Below are 17,613 nucleotides of genomic sequence, written 5' to 3'. Positions count from 1 at the left end.
CGTGTGTGGGTGAGGTGTGTGGCGTGAGGCATGCTGGGGGTGTCTGAGGGCCACTTGGGGACATCTGAGGCAAGATGTCCCCAGGTGCTTGTGGGCAGGCTTCCTGAAGGAATCTGTGACATGGGTGGTAGGATCTGCTTCCCTTTTATGCCCTCTGAGAGTCTTATCTGCCTCTCTTTCTGTCACTCCCCACTGCCCCCAGTCGTGCATCTCACGACTCAGTACGCTTTTGGTGTGAGCAGGAAATGGGCCTCTTTGGCAGCATCCTGCACAGCTGGAGAAGCCAGGTGCTCACCCACACATTCCCTCCCCCTGCACCGTCCCCCCCACCCCACCCCCTTGTGGGAGGAGGCACAGCCGAGGGCTCTCAGGGCCTTAGGCTGTGCTATTTTCGAGGAGGGGTGGTGCAGATAAAGTCAGGCTGTTCCTCTTAATCCTCTCCAATGTGTCCAAACTCGGATTGTTTTTTTTTTTTTTGGCTTCAGTGGTGTGCTGGCACTTCTCTGCTGAAAACTTGGACTTCCACGAAGACTCTCCCATCTGTGGGTGGCTGTCGAAGGCAGTGTTCTCCAGGGGCTCCCAGACCGTGGCTGAGAGTAGCTGGAGCTGGTTCATGGGCCACTTCAGGGTCCACAGCTGGGACCAAGATCTACATGCCTATTACCCAATGCAAAGTGGTGGGAGGTGGGGCAAGAGTGTTCCTGGATCCCTTGGCCTATGATGCTGAACCCCACAGCTCCCACAAAAGCACTTTTGTCTGAGGATGAGTGCTACATTGTTGTTGGAGTAGGCACTAAGAGTGGGGGATGGGTTGTTTGGCAGTCTTGCTGATGTCATTCCTAGTTTGAATACTTTTGGAGAGCTCTGGGGCTTAGGGGCTGTCCCAGGTGGTTTGGTACTTGGCTCTGGGGTAATTAGGGCAAGGAGTTAGTGTCCCTGAGTGCAAGAGCCAGATAAAGGTGGTGGTGGAGTGTGGGCTTGGGATTAGTTGGCTTGCATATGAAAGGTGTGCTTTGCAGGCCAGTTGTTTGCTATTTTAGGAATTAGCTAACTCTAAGAGGGGCAGTAGGAGGAGAATAAAAAACCTCTTCTTTTATTTTACCCAATTAGGTTCATCTTGTTTAGTAAACTGATGAATTCATATGGTGTTATTGAGTCGTGGGCCTGGGTTGGGGAGGAAAGATAGACTTTAATTTTTCCTTTTATACTTTCATAATTATTATCATGTTCATGTATTCCTTTTATAAACCAACAAGTATCATTTCAAGAAAAAAGATAATCTTGCAAAAGAAAGAATAAGAAAGTGAAGAAAAAGGTTGCAGAATCCATATTTTTGGGTTTCCCAATGCAAAAAACTTCATAAAAATTGCTACTGTGTGTCTTGGATGAAAACTTTGCATCTGATCTTTCACCGCTATTTAATTTAGCATTTATCAAACTCTCTGCAGGATGGAAACTAGTTCATTTCTTTCGCTCTCTCTCTCTTCCTCCCCCCCTCCCCCCCTCCTTCCCTCCTTCCCTCCCTCCCTTCCTTCCTTCCTTCCTTCATTCCTTCCTTCCTTCCTTCCTTCCTTCTTACCTTTTCTGCTGTTTTTCACTTAAGCAGATTTCCAATGACCTGAGTACCATTGGAAGTAGATCTATCATACCTAGAGTGATAACTAGGGTTATCATTCTTAACCAGGACACATTTGAATGTGAAAACGAGAACTGTTAATTAAGAATTACTCTGGGGCAACAGGCATAAACTGGAATAGTCTTGGTCAAACTGGAACATATGTTCACCCTAAGCAAAGCTCTTCTTCATTGGATCCCCTTGAGTGGAGGAAGAAACTTCAAACTCTGCAGAAAGGCACACAGCCCTGTATGATCTGGCCATAGGCTATCTCTCATGTCACTCCGTGCTTCCAGTGCCTACCTGGGCATCATATAACTGCTTGTAGAGCCATCTCTGACCATGTACCATCCCCACCTGCAAGCTACACTCAACTCTGTGCTTGCTTTGGGACTTTGCCCATGCTGCGCCTCTCCTGGAATGACCTCTCTCTCCCCACCTATGATGCCTTTTCCTACTTTAAGATTTTGTTAATTTCCTTCATAAAAGCTTTGAGTGCCCTCCTCCATGCTACAACGTGCTTATTTATTTATTTATTTTTATTATTGTCTGCCACATTGTTTATACTTGTCTATTTGATTCTTTGTCCCTACACTAGAGTATGAGCTCCTCCAGGGCCACAACTGACTTTGTCTGCTCCTGACACACTATTAGACACTTAAATATTTGTTGAATGAATGAATGAATAATACACTTCAGATGCACTTTCTTAAAAGCACAAGAGTCTTTAGAAGGCAGTGTGACTTATTCTTGCCCAAAAATCCATGGCTGTATCCACCTATAACATCCTTTTTACTTTTTCTTTTGATCTTAATGATATCATTAATGTAAAACATGCTACTCAGATTAAATAATTATTTTGGGAGATTGGATATTGGAAGCATTGAGATTTGAGACCTAGTTTTCAAGATCAGTTCTTTCTTTCATATATCTGTGTTCTTTTCTGGTTTCACTTTTTCTTTTCTTTTTTTTTTTTGTTTTTTGTTTTTTGGCCATGCTTCGGGGCATGCAGGATCTTAGTTCCCTGAACAGGGATCGAACCCGGGCCCCCTGCAGTGGAAGTGCAGAGTCCTAACCATTGGATCGCCAGGGAATTCCCTGGTTTCACTTTTTCTAGAACCCCTTCAAACAGGGTGACTCAGGGCTGGGACTTTGAGTTTTAATTGTTATGTTTTTTCCTGACATCTAGCAGTTTGAGTTGCAATATGCTACCCAGAAGCTGAGTTAGCTATGCATATATATGTGGACACTTCCTGGATTTAAAAGAAGAAGGATTAATGATTCTATAACTGCTTATGGAAGTTGTAAATATAGGAAAGGAATTATCATAAGAAGGGTAGAAATAACTACCTTCAGTTTAGAGTAGGGGGAATATTGCCATGTTGCCTAGCCTCTGATTTTATGACTCAGGGAAATTAAAATTCTGACCTGGTAGAGTACACAGTCTCTAGAAAGAACAACAACCTAAATATCCATCAGTAATGTGCTAGCTAAATAAATTATAGTAAATCCATACAGTGGAATATTATGGAGTCATTTAAATCAATAAGCTATATCTTTAAGTGCTGACTTAGAAATAGGTATTAATACAAAATGTATTAAATGGAAAAATGTAGATAATGTAAAGCATGACACAATTTTTGTTAAAAATATATAAATGTGACAAGATACAAACATTCAACTCTTCAAGTTATTTCTGAAACATTTTCATTTTTAGGTTATTGTAGAGTCTTATGCAGTTGTAAGAAATAATAGAGGGGGACCCCATATGCACTTCCTTCCGTCTTCCCCAATGGTAAAATCTTGTATAACTACAGCACAGTATTGAAACCATGACATTGACATCAATACAATCCATTGACCTTATTCAGATCAAACTATTTAAAATTAATTTCTATTTTAATGAAAATTATACATGTACATTTAAAAAATTGGCATTAAAGACTCGCTACTCTTTAGTACTAAAAGACTTAGATTCTAGTTATCTATCACTGTATAACAAACTACTCCAATATGTAATAAGTTAAATCAACTAATTTTATTATGTCTCATGATTTTGCCCATCAGAAATTCAAGCAGGGCTTGGCTGGTGAGTTTTCTGTTCCACGTGGCGTTAACTGATTGTGGTCCTCTGGTCTGGGCTGGTCTGGCAGTTTGAAGACAAGCTTCATTCACATATCTGGTGTCTTGGTGGGGTGGGTAGAAGGCTGGGCTTAGCTGGTTATTTCTCTCTTAATGCCGTCTCAGGACCTCTGTATGTGGCCTCTCGAGGGAGTGGTTGGTCTTCTTACATGTTGGTTCAGGGATTCATGAGCCACAGTGGAAGGTTCTAATCAGTTATAGGCCAGCCCAAATTCATTCATGGGGATGCGAAATAGACTCCACCCCTCCATGGGAAGAGTGTCAAAGAATTTGTGACCATCTTTAATCCACCATAGCTAATAATGAAGAAAAGAAGCTCCCTGCCCCATCCTTTACCTCTCCTGAGACCTGCTCCCCAGAGGCAACCACTTTCAACTTTTTAACTGTTTTTACTAGTATTTAACTCCATATTTTTGAACATTGTGGTTACACTGCATTTCCCTAGATTTGTCAAATTTATACATTATTTTTTGGCTTCTTTTCAGGGTAAATGAGGTCTTACCTCAATCAATCTCCCCACCCCCACCCCGCCCCCATCTTACACACACACACACACAAACACACCTATATTTTTCCTTTCTCTGATTACTACAATGGAGCAAGGTCATAATTTGGACAATATTAGATCATCTACTAATTCTGTCTTTTCCCTCTGGAGACAAGACCCCCTTCCCAGAACTTTCTGCCCTCCTACTCTCATCTGGACTGGTTGCTCTAGGCCAGCTGCTGCTCGGCTGTCATCCTGGGACTTCTCTTCATCTTATTCTGGGAAGTCTCTTTGTCTCTCTACTGTGTTGGAGCCTCTGTTTTTCTGGATCCCGCATTTTATCTTTCTTGATTAACCATCTTGTTTTACTAGCGTCAATCTCTCTTGTTCACTAAACTCTCCTAGGTTTATCTTTTCTTTTTGGCATTGGTAGAAGTCATTTGTCTTTCTGGGGTTGGGAGTGTTTGCGTGACCTTCTCCAGCATGGGAAGCAAAGCTCTCTCTTCCCTTCCAGGAATGGGAGATCTGGAAAAACTCTTCCTGCCCCTGAAAAAAAAGAACTGATGCTATGGGACCTAGGTTCAATGGATGATCATGACTCTACCTATTAGCCATTAATACTGTGTTAGAAAAAGAGAAGAGAGAACTTTTTTGTAGTGGCAACAGGAGAAGAGGGAAATAGGTTTAACTGGGAGAGGCTAAGGAAGGGAGAAGAACTATATGGGGGGTGTGGAGGTGAACACAGGACTTGGAGAGCCCTGATCACTGCCAGAGAAGTTCAAGGTCACTCCATGAATGGTCCTGGTCACTGGGGAATTTCATATTGCCGGCCTCAGGTGTCCTGCCCGTAAATCACACAGCCACTGTGGGTGTGGAAGCAATGCCCAGCTGAGTCTCCTCTCCTTGACTCTACAGCACATAGAAGAAGCAACTCTCTTATTTGTACTGTACCTCTGCCTCCAGGACAAATAAAGATCAAAGGAATCCTCGGGCACCCAGTGAGAAGGTTTGTGAGTTGAACTAAGCATGCTTGAGCTTCTCAAGCTGGAACGTTAGGAGGGGACACTTGCACTGTATATACAGAGTATGGTTAAACTGGAATCAATCTAAAGTCACTGTGTGACAAGTTTAGCTTCTCTGTTTCTGTACCTGACTTCATCTTCCTCTGCACCTACTTAAATTGCTGGTGATTGTAGAAAATCATTTTTTAAAGCTTACAATCAGAAAGTAATTTATACTCATATTCAAGCAATTTAAAATTCAAACTCCCTCCTAGAGTTGTTTCTCTTCTGGAGAGTTTCCCTTCCTTCTCCTTATGCCCAAGATGGTGTCTGGGTGCAAAAGGGAGCTTGTTTATCTTCATAGCTTTGGGGAAGGTCTCCTTGCCCAGGTGTTACCGTTCTCTGTTTTCCTGTTGCTCACCAGTTGAGATACAGCCTCACCTCTGCAGGGAGTGACTTCTGTCTTCGCTGCATCCACTACTGAAATGTCCAGCCTTGTCCTCCTGGCTCTCTGGCAGACTCTGTCTCACCTGTGGTCTTCAGTGTCATTGCAACTCTCTCTCTAGTGACCCAAGGGCAAGCTCCCTCGTCTTGACTCTTGGCTAGCTTTCATGACATTCTCTGGGAGCAAGTGGAACTTCTGTATCCTTTCTGCACTACATAGGAAAGTATGGGAGACTTAAGGATAGTTAGTACAATCCTCTCTCTGTAATAACTCATGCTTTTTCCTCCTTTGCTGCAGACACCCATGTTGATTTAGGTCAGCAGACACTCTGTGAGGTGGTCTGTTTATGTGTTCCAAATAGGAGCTGTAATGTGCTGGACGTTTTTCTACATAGGGCACGATTCACCATCCTGAGGCTTCTAGCTTGTCTCTCTTGGCCTGGTTTCTGTCTCCATAATCAACAAACCCCTCAACTGGCTAAGTCTTAGGAGTGTAGGGTAGGAGCATTGAAACCCTAAAGAACCCAGGTGGGATGTGCACATAGTTCCCCCCAGACTTTCCCACTGCTCATCAGAAGAACGTGTATTCTCCCCATGCTGGTGGATACTTCTCTCATTGTGTCTTCCACGTGGACTTTTGTTCTAGATGGTATCTGCCATCCCTTCCCTTCAGGTGATTAAGACTTAACGGTGGAAGGAGCTTCAGGGACAAAAGAAAAAAAAAATCTGGAATACTAAAAAGGAGAATGTTCTGAGAGGCATTGAAAATGATTTCTCTCATTACCTCTTTTTAAACCCACTCTGTAAGTTCAGTCCTATACCTGTTCTGCTGAAATCTTGGGTCAAGTCCATAATTTTTGGGGTCACTCTTCAACAGTTAAAAAGCCCTTTGTTAACAAGAATAGTCTCATATCAAAGTAAAAATGAACAGGCCAGTGTAATAATCAAAACCTTTTTCTTTTTTATGGCCACACTGTACGGCTTGCAGAATCTTAGTTCCCTGACCAGGGATTGAACCCAGGCCCACGGCAGTGAGAATGCCGAGTCCTAACCACTGGATTGCCAGGGAATTCCTGTACTCTTATTAAATTGTCATTATATAGGTTTTAACTCAAAAATCGTCTCCCCAGAAAGACCTTCTCTGACCATCCTATATTAAAAGTAGCCTTAAGGTGGCCTCCTAGCCATTTTTTATTGTTTCACCTTGATTTAATTCATTTAACTTATACATACTGGGGGCTTCCTCTGTGCCATCCAGAATTATTCCAGGCACTGGGTATATTACAATAAACAAGATAGGCCAGGTCCTTTATCTAATGGAAGGGACTAGACAGTAGACAACCTTAAATGAGCAGGAAAAATATCATTCAGCGATATGTGCTGTGCAGAGAATTAAAACAGAGTGAACGATAGAGTGAGTGGGTGACTAATTTACATTGTGAAGTCAGGAAAAGTCTCTCTGAGGAAGTGACCTTTAAGCTGAAATCAGAATGACAACCTTTTTCTTGTTGCATTCTGTGCAATCAACAGAGGCAAGAACTTGTAAGATCGTACGTCATGCAGCATAAATTTCAGATGAGAGTACTCGAGGGTTACCACACAGTGTTCCCTGGAGTACTGGGACAACCTGGTGGAATGATGACTAATCCCAAGTGTGGTCAGAAGTTACGCCATTATTTTGCCTGAACTAATTCATTGTTCAGTAGAATAGTAGGTTCCCATGACCCTTCAACTTTTTGATTGAAAGAGACCATGGGATGCTGGGCTGATGACAAAAGCCTGTGGCTGGACCAACTAAGCCCAAGGTATTGTGCAATTTACAGTATAGAGCAATTGCTGAATACCTGCAGGTGATGCGGAATCTGAGAAACAGTGGGTCAACGTGGAAGAAGTACTGAACTCCAGATTGAATTAATGAATTGTGGAAATGGAGCATTCAGTGGAGTGGGAGAACTTACAGAATGTCTAGCATTTTATAGATTCTCCATGGATACACAGATGAAGGGGAGGAAAATGTGTTAGACCACTTCAGGGCTTAATCTCCACCAGCCATCCTGACTGATCGATTTGGAAGACTGAGAAAGACTCTTTAATGTGGAACAGCTATGAGATTAGGAAATGTTTGTAAAATAAAGGCTTTAAGGCATAGTTATATGGATAGTATTATTATCCAGCTTAATGAAAATTTATTTTCCCTGATAGATTCTCTGAGAAAACATGTAATAAAATGATTTTGATTTATCTTAAATATTTATTGCATAACTGTGATGATTAATTTTATGTGTAAATTTTATTTTTACTTGATTGGACTAAGGGATGCTCAGATAGTTGGTAAAATGTTATTTCTGAGTGTGTCTGTGAGAGTGTCCCTGGAAGCGATTAACATTTGGTAGACTGAGTAAAGAAGATTGCTCTCAGCAACGAGGGAGGACATCACCCAATCTGCTGAGGGCTTGAATAGAACAAAAAGATGGAGGAAGGGTGAATTTGTTCTCTCTGCTTGAGCTGAGTGATCCATCTTCTCCTGTTCTTGAACATTGGAGGCCCTGGTACTCGGGCTTTCAGACTCAGGCCAGGACTTATGCAATCCCCCTCGATTCTAGGGGCTTTGCACTTGGACTGAATTACGTGACTGGCTTTCTTGGTTCTCCAGCTTGAAGTTGGTAGATTGTGGGACTTCTCGGCCTCCATAATCATGCAAGCAAATTCCTGTGATATATCTCTTATATGTAGCTATGTATGTATGTTCTATTGGTTCTGTTTCTCTGAAGAACCCTGACTAATACAATTGGTACATTGAAGAAAGTTTAGCACTATCATCACCAAAAACCAAAGATAAATTTTCTCTCTTTCTATGTATATGCTGTTTACAGAGCAACACATGTTCATTACAGGGAAGTCATACAGTTATGGTTTCCACTGGCATCTATGGACAGCCTGGAGTGTGGATGAGATGGTCTGACTCTAGCTATAGGTCAGTCTTCCCTGAGTCCATCTAGCGAGGAGCTGACCTAGCTAGCTGAAGAGTTCATTCAGACAGCGCACTTGGGTGGGTATCTTTCCAGGATGTTCCTGTAAGGTACGATTTAAAAGGGACACTCTTCTACCTATAGTACAAGCAGGCCTTTTCTTGTTCTTAATATGGGCAAAGGACATTCATGAATAGAAACTCATAGGAAATCACATGCCTGAAGAAACAGATGTTGTTGATTAGTCAGTGAGGAAGAATCCTTCTTCCTTTCCAAGGCTGCCGTTTGCACCTCCTCTGGGACCTTGATCCATCAGTTATCTTCTTTTTTTCATCCATCTGTGATCTCTTCCTATCACGGGGCTAATTCTACTGTCCTAAAAATGCTGAGGTTGTCTTTCTCTTGAAGAGATAAAAACCTTTCCTTTGGCCCTGCCTTCCTCATGCTGTCATCTTAGCTCTTAGTACTCTCACGGGCAAACCCTTTGAAAGAGTGGCCTGTGCTTGTGACCTGGACTTCCCAACCCACAGCTGACTAATCTTGTTACCCGTCTCATTGATTTCCAGCTTCGTAAATGACCTAAACCTTCATTTGGCGGCCACTTGGGAGAGGCACGTTCTTCTAAGGGCAATAGCAGTGAAATTCTGATATGAGGAATGTTTGGATACACAGAAAAACTTAACAGCCATGCTCCAAAGAGCCTGAAATGGAGTTCCTAAAGCGGTCAATTGGGCCTTCACAGAAAATGGGACTGAGGCTGAGGAAGTCTGGATTACCAGTTAGCAGAGAGCTCTCATACACACTCAGCTGCCCCAGACAGAGAAAAACTGAAAGAGTGGTTTCAAATACCAGATGCCATTTAGTTTGCTAAAGAACCTGACATGTTCAGTGTCTGCAATTTGCCATTTAAGTTCAGCAGTGAGATAGAAATGTGTGCTGTCTTTGGTCAGGTTCTTCCAGAAGGACACCTTGAGCCAGGGATTTGGGTGTCAGTGGTTTGTTAAGGCACAACCCCCAAAGAAACCAGTGAGGGAGTAGAAGAGGCAGGCTGGGGAAAGGGAATAAGCTTCCTCACCTTTCTTAGGGTGAGGTTTCAGGTGAGGCTGCTCTCCGGAGGTGCTTGCTCTTTACCCCACCGGAGACACAAGAGCTGGGCTTTTGCACTCACACACTGGTAAGTCCTTGGCCACAGGTCATGGGTGGTGATTGAGGTGGATATAAAATTCCCAGGCTCCTCTTCTTCTCCTTCAGGCTAGAGGGCTCCAGTGTCCAAAGGCAGGCCACTGAAAGTTACAGGAGCAAATAGTAGCAAAAACACTGAAGGTGGGGATGGGTGAACAGAGCTGGTATAAAGGATCCAAGAGAATCTGGTCAGTTCTCCAACAGTATCTGCTACAGAGACCTAAAGGTATGTCCCCCTCCAGTGTGATGGCGCCCGTGTAAAGAGGAGCAATTTCAAGGCACCCAGAGCCCTGAAATCTTTAATAATGGATCAATCCAAGACTGGTGGGGCCATTGTGGAGACAATCTGGCAGGATGTATGATTCAGCTGCAATCCTGTTTCTCTTTAATTTTCCTAAAGAAATCACACACGTCTCCATGGAGACTTGTAAAAAGATGTACAGTCAGTGCAGCTTGGTTGTGGTAGCAAAGAACTGGATAAATTAAATGTAAGATATTGAAGTGTAAGACATATATATATAAAATGCCCCATGTAGAGGGATTTCTCCCCTTGCATATATGGATTATTCATTAATTATTGTTTTGTTCTGCAAGGACTTTAAATATATCCTACATCTATTTTATATATTATTTTTTATAATTTGAAGAGCAAAAATTATTTTTAAAGAAAAGAATAAAAATCAAGGAATTAACTGAGCTAAAAATGTGAAAAAGCAGCAGAAAATAAGAAGGAGCAGGATATATGAACAGTATCCTTAAAGATGGAGAAAAGAAGTGGTGCAGCTGTTCTCCTTTCCCCCTTTTTCAAAATTAATTAATAATTAATTAATTTTTGGCTGTGTTGAGTCTTTGTTGCTGCACGGGCTTTCTCTAGTTGTGGCGAGCGGGGGCTACTCTTTGTTGCGGTGCACGGGCTTCTCATTGCGGTGGCTTCTCTTGTAGTGCAGTACGGGCTCTAGGCACGGGGGCTTCAGTAGTTGTGGCACGTGGGCTTCAGTAGTTGTGGCTCGTGGACTCTAGAGCACAGGCTCAGTAGTTGTGGCACACAGGCTTAGTTGCTCCGCGGCATGTGGGATCTTCCCGGACCAGGGCTCGAACCCGTGTCCCCTGCCTTGGCAGGCGGATTCTTAACCACTGCACCACCAGGGAAGTCCCTCCTTTCCCCTTACTAAGGCCACATGGGTTTTCCTGTGGGAAGTTACTCCCCCCACCCTGCCCCGACTTCAGCTCCAGGAGTTATCCCTTCTTGGCCTAGGCTGGTCAGCAGAATTCCATCCCTCCCAACAGGGTCTTGATTGAGAGTGAGTGATCCAGGCCTAACCCCATTGGGTTGCCTAAAATAGAGAAAAGACTGGACCTGGGAGATCAAATTTTCATTATGTGCAAATGTTTGCCCTGAAAAGCCTAAAAAGGCACATATGTTCCCCTTACTTGATCACGTTTAGTAGATTTTCTCATTTCAGGATACTTTAAAAAGACAAGAATTTAATTGTAGTGAATCCCAATTGTCATACTGTGAGAGAAATAGAGAGGTATAGGTCATGGAGAAATGGCTTATTCTGTAAAAACTTGTGTAAATGGAGGGAGACAAGCTGTGCCTTGTAGGTGCCTGGGGCCTGTGGTTTGGCTGATCATGTGATACTGCATAGTCTGGCCAGCATCCGTTACTCTCTCCCATCTGGGACAAATCTGTCACACAACACCAAGCACACAGTTGCATCCACTGTCATGGAATCAAATTCAAATAAAAGATGATCAGTTCCATGTACATAAATTAGGTAAGGAGACTGTGGATTAGGACCAAAAAGGAAAAATCTGTGGAATTCTCTACATTCCCTTAGGAAGATTCATGACTCTTCTGATTCTATCTAGGGTGGCATTGCTGTTCCTAATTTATTACCTCCCAGGAAGAAACACAGAATCAACTGAATATTATTGATGCTAAAATCTTGGGAAACCATGAGCTATTAGGACTTCCGGCTTCATCAGATCAAAAGTGAACTCTGTTAGCATGCTTCATGGGGAAAGCTGGCTTTGCAGTTACAATGTTATTTTCAGTTCTTGATTATTCCCTGATTCTAAGAGCTGTGGCCTGTCTCCTTTCAGTTTTAGAAACAAAAATGTAGAAGTATCAGTGCTGACCAAATATAGATGCTGGTTTTTCTTTGTTACTACTTAGAGAAGAGTGTGACAGAAGCTTCTCTAATGTAGGATTATTAAGAAACACTGGGATTTTTCAATGTGAAGACTCCATTGGAATTTCAGAAAAGATCAACTGCATGTGGTAGACTTGTACCTTGATTTAACTTTGCTTGTTTGAAGTATGGAGAAAAATCAATAAGTACAGTACTGTGCTAGGTTATGTTATAGACAAAGGAATCAGAATTTCAGGCTTAGAAAGGTTTTGGAAGACTGACTGAATTTTCTTCACTCTACACATATATAGTGTTTAATACACTCTCATGGACTAACAATACTACTAAAAATAACAATAGAGGTAATAGACTAGTGAAAGATTCACATGTGTCTTGGCTGTTTCTTGGACTTAATCTCCAATTTGTTTCACTACTGTAATAATTTAAAATTTCCTGGGTGGGTTTATTTTTGGATGGTGAATAACGTGTATTTACAGACTTTTAAAATCTCCTAATGTAGAGACAATGCTATATTGCTTATTGTAATGCCATTGTCTCAGCAGTGACCTGATTATATTGGCTAAAATAAGAACTGTAGAAGCAAGAGCCCTCACACTGTACTCATTGATGTCACTCGCTGAAGTTTAAAGAATTTTGACCGCTTTTGCCTTTGTGCTATTACTGTCCCCGATGCTGATGGCTACAGATTCACCACTAAGCACTTCAGTGCATGTATTTATTTATACATCCGGTTTCACATTCCCAGCAACTAGCACAGGGTAATATGCTGTTGCTACATCTGTGTTGAGTGAAAAGATAAATCAAGAGGGAGGGGACGAGGGAAGGGAAGGTGGAGCACAGGGGATTTTTAGGGCAGTGAAACTATTCTGAATGATACTATAATGGTAGATTAACTGTCACTCTCCATTTGTCAAAACGCATTGAATGTACAACACAAGGAGCAAACCCTAATGTAAACTATGGACTTTAGTTAATAATATCGTATCAATATCGGTTCATCAAATATACCACACTAATACAAGGGGTAGAGAATAGGGGGGACTGTGTATGAAGAAGCAGGGAAAAGAGGGCATATGGGAACTCTCTGGACTTTCCAATCAATTTTTTTTTGTAAACCTAAAACTACTCTAAAAAACATAGTCTATTAATTTAAACAACAGCAATAAGAAGAGATAAATAAAAATAACTTAGATGAGCTGTTCTTAGACCATGTGATTGTAAGCAACAGAAAACCAAATTTAACTAGCATGGGCACAAAGGTAAATGTGTTCGTTGGCTTACTCAAGTCATGGAAAAGCATCAGGGCAAACTAGACCCAGGGACTTAAATGTGCTTTTTCATCTCTGTTACACTCTAGACTGACTTTCTTCACAATGCCCACCCTCCCAGGCTTGCAACAGTAAGAAAGGGCTCTTTCTTACTTTAGTTGTTAGTAGAAAACTCCCCAGGGGTTGCTGATCAGCCTAGCTTGGAAATGTGGACACTTTTAGACCACTTATGGGGGTTGAGAGAGAGGCTCCAGTTAGAGTATGGTGTTTCCAAGGCTGGAAACAAGTAGGCATGTAGGGTCTGATTGCAGTTATCCTGGCAAGAGATGTTGGTGGCTCAGAAAAGGGAGGTGAGGGGTGTGTGTGTGTGGTGGGGGGAGAGAGAGAGAGAGAGAGAGAGAAAGAGGGAGGGAGAGGGAGAGTCAGATTCTGGAGATAGTCTGAGGATGCGCCTGTCACAGTTTATTGAGGAGTTGGGTATAAGCTGTGAGAGAAAGAAGTGGGACAGGACTTCAAAGCTTTTGTCCTGACACCTCAAAAGATGGGCTGTGATGGTTCATCTTCTGTGTAACTTGGCTGGGCTAAGGGACAGACACCCTATAGCTAGGAATACATTCTTTCTGGGTGTGTCTGTGAGGGTGTTTCTGGAAGAGATTAGCATTTGAATCAGGAGACTAAGTAAAGCAGATCTGCTCTCACCAGCATGGGCAGGCATCACCCATCGGTAGACGACCTGAAAAGAACAAAAGGAGGAGGAAGAATGAATTTCCTCTGTCTCTTCTTGGGCTGGGACATCCATCTTCTCCTGCCTGTGGACACTGGTGCTCCTGGTTCTCCAGCCTTTGGACCCTGGGACTTACACCAGCGAGCTGTTCACGGTTCTCAGGCTTTTGACCTCAGACTGGGAGTTACACCATCGGCTCTCTTGTTCTTCAGGCTTTAGGATTTGGACTGAATTATATTCCTGGCTTTCCTGGTTCTCTAGCTTGTAGATGGCACATCATGGCATACATATCTCAGCCTCCATAATCATGTGAGCCAATTCTCACAAAGAACCTTCTATGTATGTATGTATGTATCTATCTGTCTATTCATCTATCTATCCTATTGGTTCTGTTTCTCTGGAGAACCTTGACTAATACATGAGCAGAGGAATATTACAGCAGCACAGGTTAGAAGGATATAAGGACCTTAGTTTCAGATATAGTAAGTCTATTAGTCATCCAGTTGGAAATGTCAAATAAGCAGTTGTATATAGACGAGTCTTTCCTCCAGGTATCCACCTGACGTATTGTTTGTTGATACTAATGGTTTATTGTCCAACTCCTTCTTCTAGAACGCAAGCTCCATGAGAGCAGGCATTTTGCCTGTTTTGTTCCCTGCTATATCCCCAATACCTAGAAGAACTCCTGGTGCATAGTAGATGCTCAGTAAAATTTACAGGAAAGATGAAGGAAGGAATGAATGGGAGAGTTAAGTGTTCAATACAACAAAGTTGGTTGAGAGTAGAGTACAGTTAGGAAGCATCTGTTTGAAAGTAAAACTGCTCACCTGGCTATTACTAGGGAGAGGTTTGCAATAGGTATTGTGTAACAAACATTTCCTACATAGAACTATATACAAATGAAGAGACACCTGCAAGGCTTCTGTAAACTTTTATTTTATATTTATGGGCCACTGCCAGTGCAGGGCCTTGGCTTCTGGCTCATTTCTACAGATTTACTTGAAAAGATGTGATAAAGGTAGAAATTGGAAATATTCCTACTAGTCAACCACGGTCACTTACTGGTCCATAAACAAAATGCACATGGAAGCCTGTGTGGTTATTCAGAAATCTATGACTTTTTGAACTTGTAAAATGCATTTTTAATATGCAAGAGACAAAGCATCTTTAAAAAAAGACAACTGTCTAAACAAAATGGTGTGAACGTATGGCTTACATTATAGGGATATTATCACTGCATGTGACACACCAGTGGGCTAATAGAATTTGACTGCTAACACGTAAAGGAGCCCTGAAATTGGATGACTGGAACCTGATATCATTTTATACATGACTGTGCTAAAATACAGCCCAAAGGATCAGCTGAGCTAATTTATTATCAGCAATCTTTCTGGCGAAGTCTGATAGAAACATCTGCCCACTTGTCAGTCTCATCACCACGTTGAGTTGGGAATTGGGACAATATCATACTTCAAATGTTAATGACTTTTGCTCCAGCACAGGAAAAAAATATAACCCCAAATACTGCTTTTTTCTAACCAACCAACCAACGAACCAAAACCCCATTGTCTACCCATGGCTTGTCCTTTTTCATGCTGCCTGCCACGTTCCATTTGTAATGGTAACACTGTCACAAGATTTATGAACACAGATAGATTAAAACTGACTGATGCTGGCGGTTGAGAGGAACATCTACCTAGATTCCACTTAGAGTGTGTGCTTTGGCACAACTGCTGGGCATTAGTATTAGATGACGTGAAGTCCATACAACCGTCCCACCACGTGCAAATACCACACCCACGAGTGCATTCCATAGAGACAATCACAGAAAAATTGGCTAAAAGAACTGTATGGTTGTTTATATATATATATATATATATATATGTTTATATACACACAGTAAAAGATTTTCTGCTGTACTCACAGTCTGTAAACATCGTGGAAAATGCCCAGCAGAAATCACTTGTGGGCCTTTTGAAATGGTGACTATGTGAGGAGTTGGGTTGAGGGAGGTGTTTAGGTGCATCCTGGAAATCCAGAGAACCTTAAGTTCATGGTGGCAATTATATTTCACTGACATGATAAACTCAGCTGGCCTCTTTGAAATTATGTTTCCTATATTCCTATATGAAAAAGGGAATGACCAAAAAACGTCTTACTGCCAGTTAACATTTTAAAAGCAATCAAGAGACTATGAGGTGACTTGTATACATATATATGTATATATGTATGTACATTTGCATACATATACACACGTATACATGTTACTAAAACCAAAAATAAACCTCAATGAAATTTTCCAAATCTTCTGAAAATACTCAGTCCTTTTCTCCTGGCTGTGCTGTGGACTTCTGTGCATTGCACTGAAAGTCTTGGGCATAGTTAAATGACACATACATTTAAATTTTAGTATATGGTATTGATTTTACATAACATGCTTCCATTAAAAAAATTGGGCTTATGAAAAATAGAACTATTTCATTCAAGCATTATTTTTAAATTTAACATAAAAATATGCACAAGGCCTCCTGTAATGAAACACCATTAAAAAAGAAAATATAGATTCTTAAAAATTGTTTGAATAGCAGCTATTAAACTGCCATATGTGGATATTGGTCTGTGCTTTAAGTTCTTGTAAGCTCTTGCAGCTTGAGAATTTATGTTTTAAAAATAAGCCAGTGACGTGAGAAACATTAACCTAATTGCTCACCTGAAGTCCATTTTATGTCTTCTTCTTTTTGGGGGGCAAAATATGTGTAAATAAGCTCAAATCATCATTTGTATAGGCAACTATGCAGTTAAAAAATACTGGCACTGAATGACATTTCAAATAAAGGAGACTTAAACCCATACCGTGTTTGGCCAAAAAAAACAAAATTACTTTAAAAAAATAGAAAACCTTGTTATAATTTCTAAGCTTTTCATGGTGACCAGTTCTTACGGAACATTCTACAGAACCGCCACGAAAGCTAGCCACGTACTCGAAAACTCTATTTTCATGCAAAGATAGTATATATCCTTCTGGTTTAACTGAACAATCTCCTTCCCCCCACCAACTCCCACCATTTTTTAGGGCTGAATATAACATGCAGACTATGTAAATTAGATAAATCAAAGTAAGATTCGTTGAATTTGTGGGTATAAACCAGTCAACCCTTCAATGTTTTGGAAAACATTTTTCCAGGGGGTGGTACTGAGTCATGGGAGAAGGATGGAAGAAGAGATTTCTGGAGATGCAGTTGCTGTTTTGATTTTTTTTTTTTTCTCCAATAGGATTTGAAGTATATTGATGAATGTTCCTTAAGATGTTTAGTTTATACTGTCCTTATGGCTGCTCCTCTCTGTGTTATGGTTGTTTTGTTCATGGTTCTTCCATTGGATGCTTGTTCCATTCATGGGGACTGAGGTCATCAGACTCTTGGACTGGTAACAGCAGCAGCAGAGGCAAGACTGGGAGAAGGAATAGACTCGAATTAAGATGAGGCCACCAGGGCTTCCCTGGTGGCGCAGTGGTTAAGAATCCACTTGCCAATGCAGGGGACACGGGTTCGAGCCCTGGTCCGGGAAGGTCCCACATGCCGCGGAGCAACTAAGCCCGTGCGCCACAACTACTGAGCCTGCGCTC

General features: G+C 41.7%; 1 protein-coding gene and 1 long non-coding RNA gene across 3 annotated transcripts in view; one reads left to right on the top strand and one right to left on the bottom strand.

The window, feature by feature from the left end:
- LOC309627246 overlaps positions 1-17,613 on the top strand; it is an 89,153-nt gene that overhangs the window by 46,874 nt on the left and 24,666 nt on the right. The gene's annotated exons all lie outside the window — the stretch shown is intronic.
- EDNRA (endothelin receptor type A) overlaps positions 14,904-17,613 on the bottom strand; it is a 62,507-nt gene continuing 59,797 nt past the window's right edge. For both annotated transcript variants that reach the window (XM_082389019.1, XM_082389020.1), the window contains exon 8: positions 14,904-17,438. In XM_082389019.1, coding sequence (XP_082245145.1) covers positions 17,298-17,438 — 141 coding nt within the window. In that variant the 3' untranslated portion in view covers positions 14,904-17,297. The remainder of the gene's footprint in view (positions 17,439-17,613) is intronic.

This window comes from Balaenoptera borealis (assembly GCF_965194805.1).
Source record: "Balaenoptera borealis genome assembly, chromosome: 4".
Lineage (NCBI taxonomy): Eukaryota > Metazoa > Chordata > Mammalia > Artiodactyla > Balaenopteridae > Balaenoptera > Balaenoptera borealis.
This window is presented reverse-complemented; position numbering and strand designations above follow the sequence as displayed.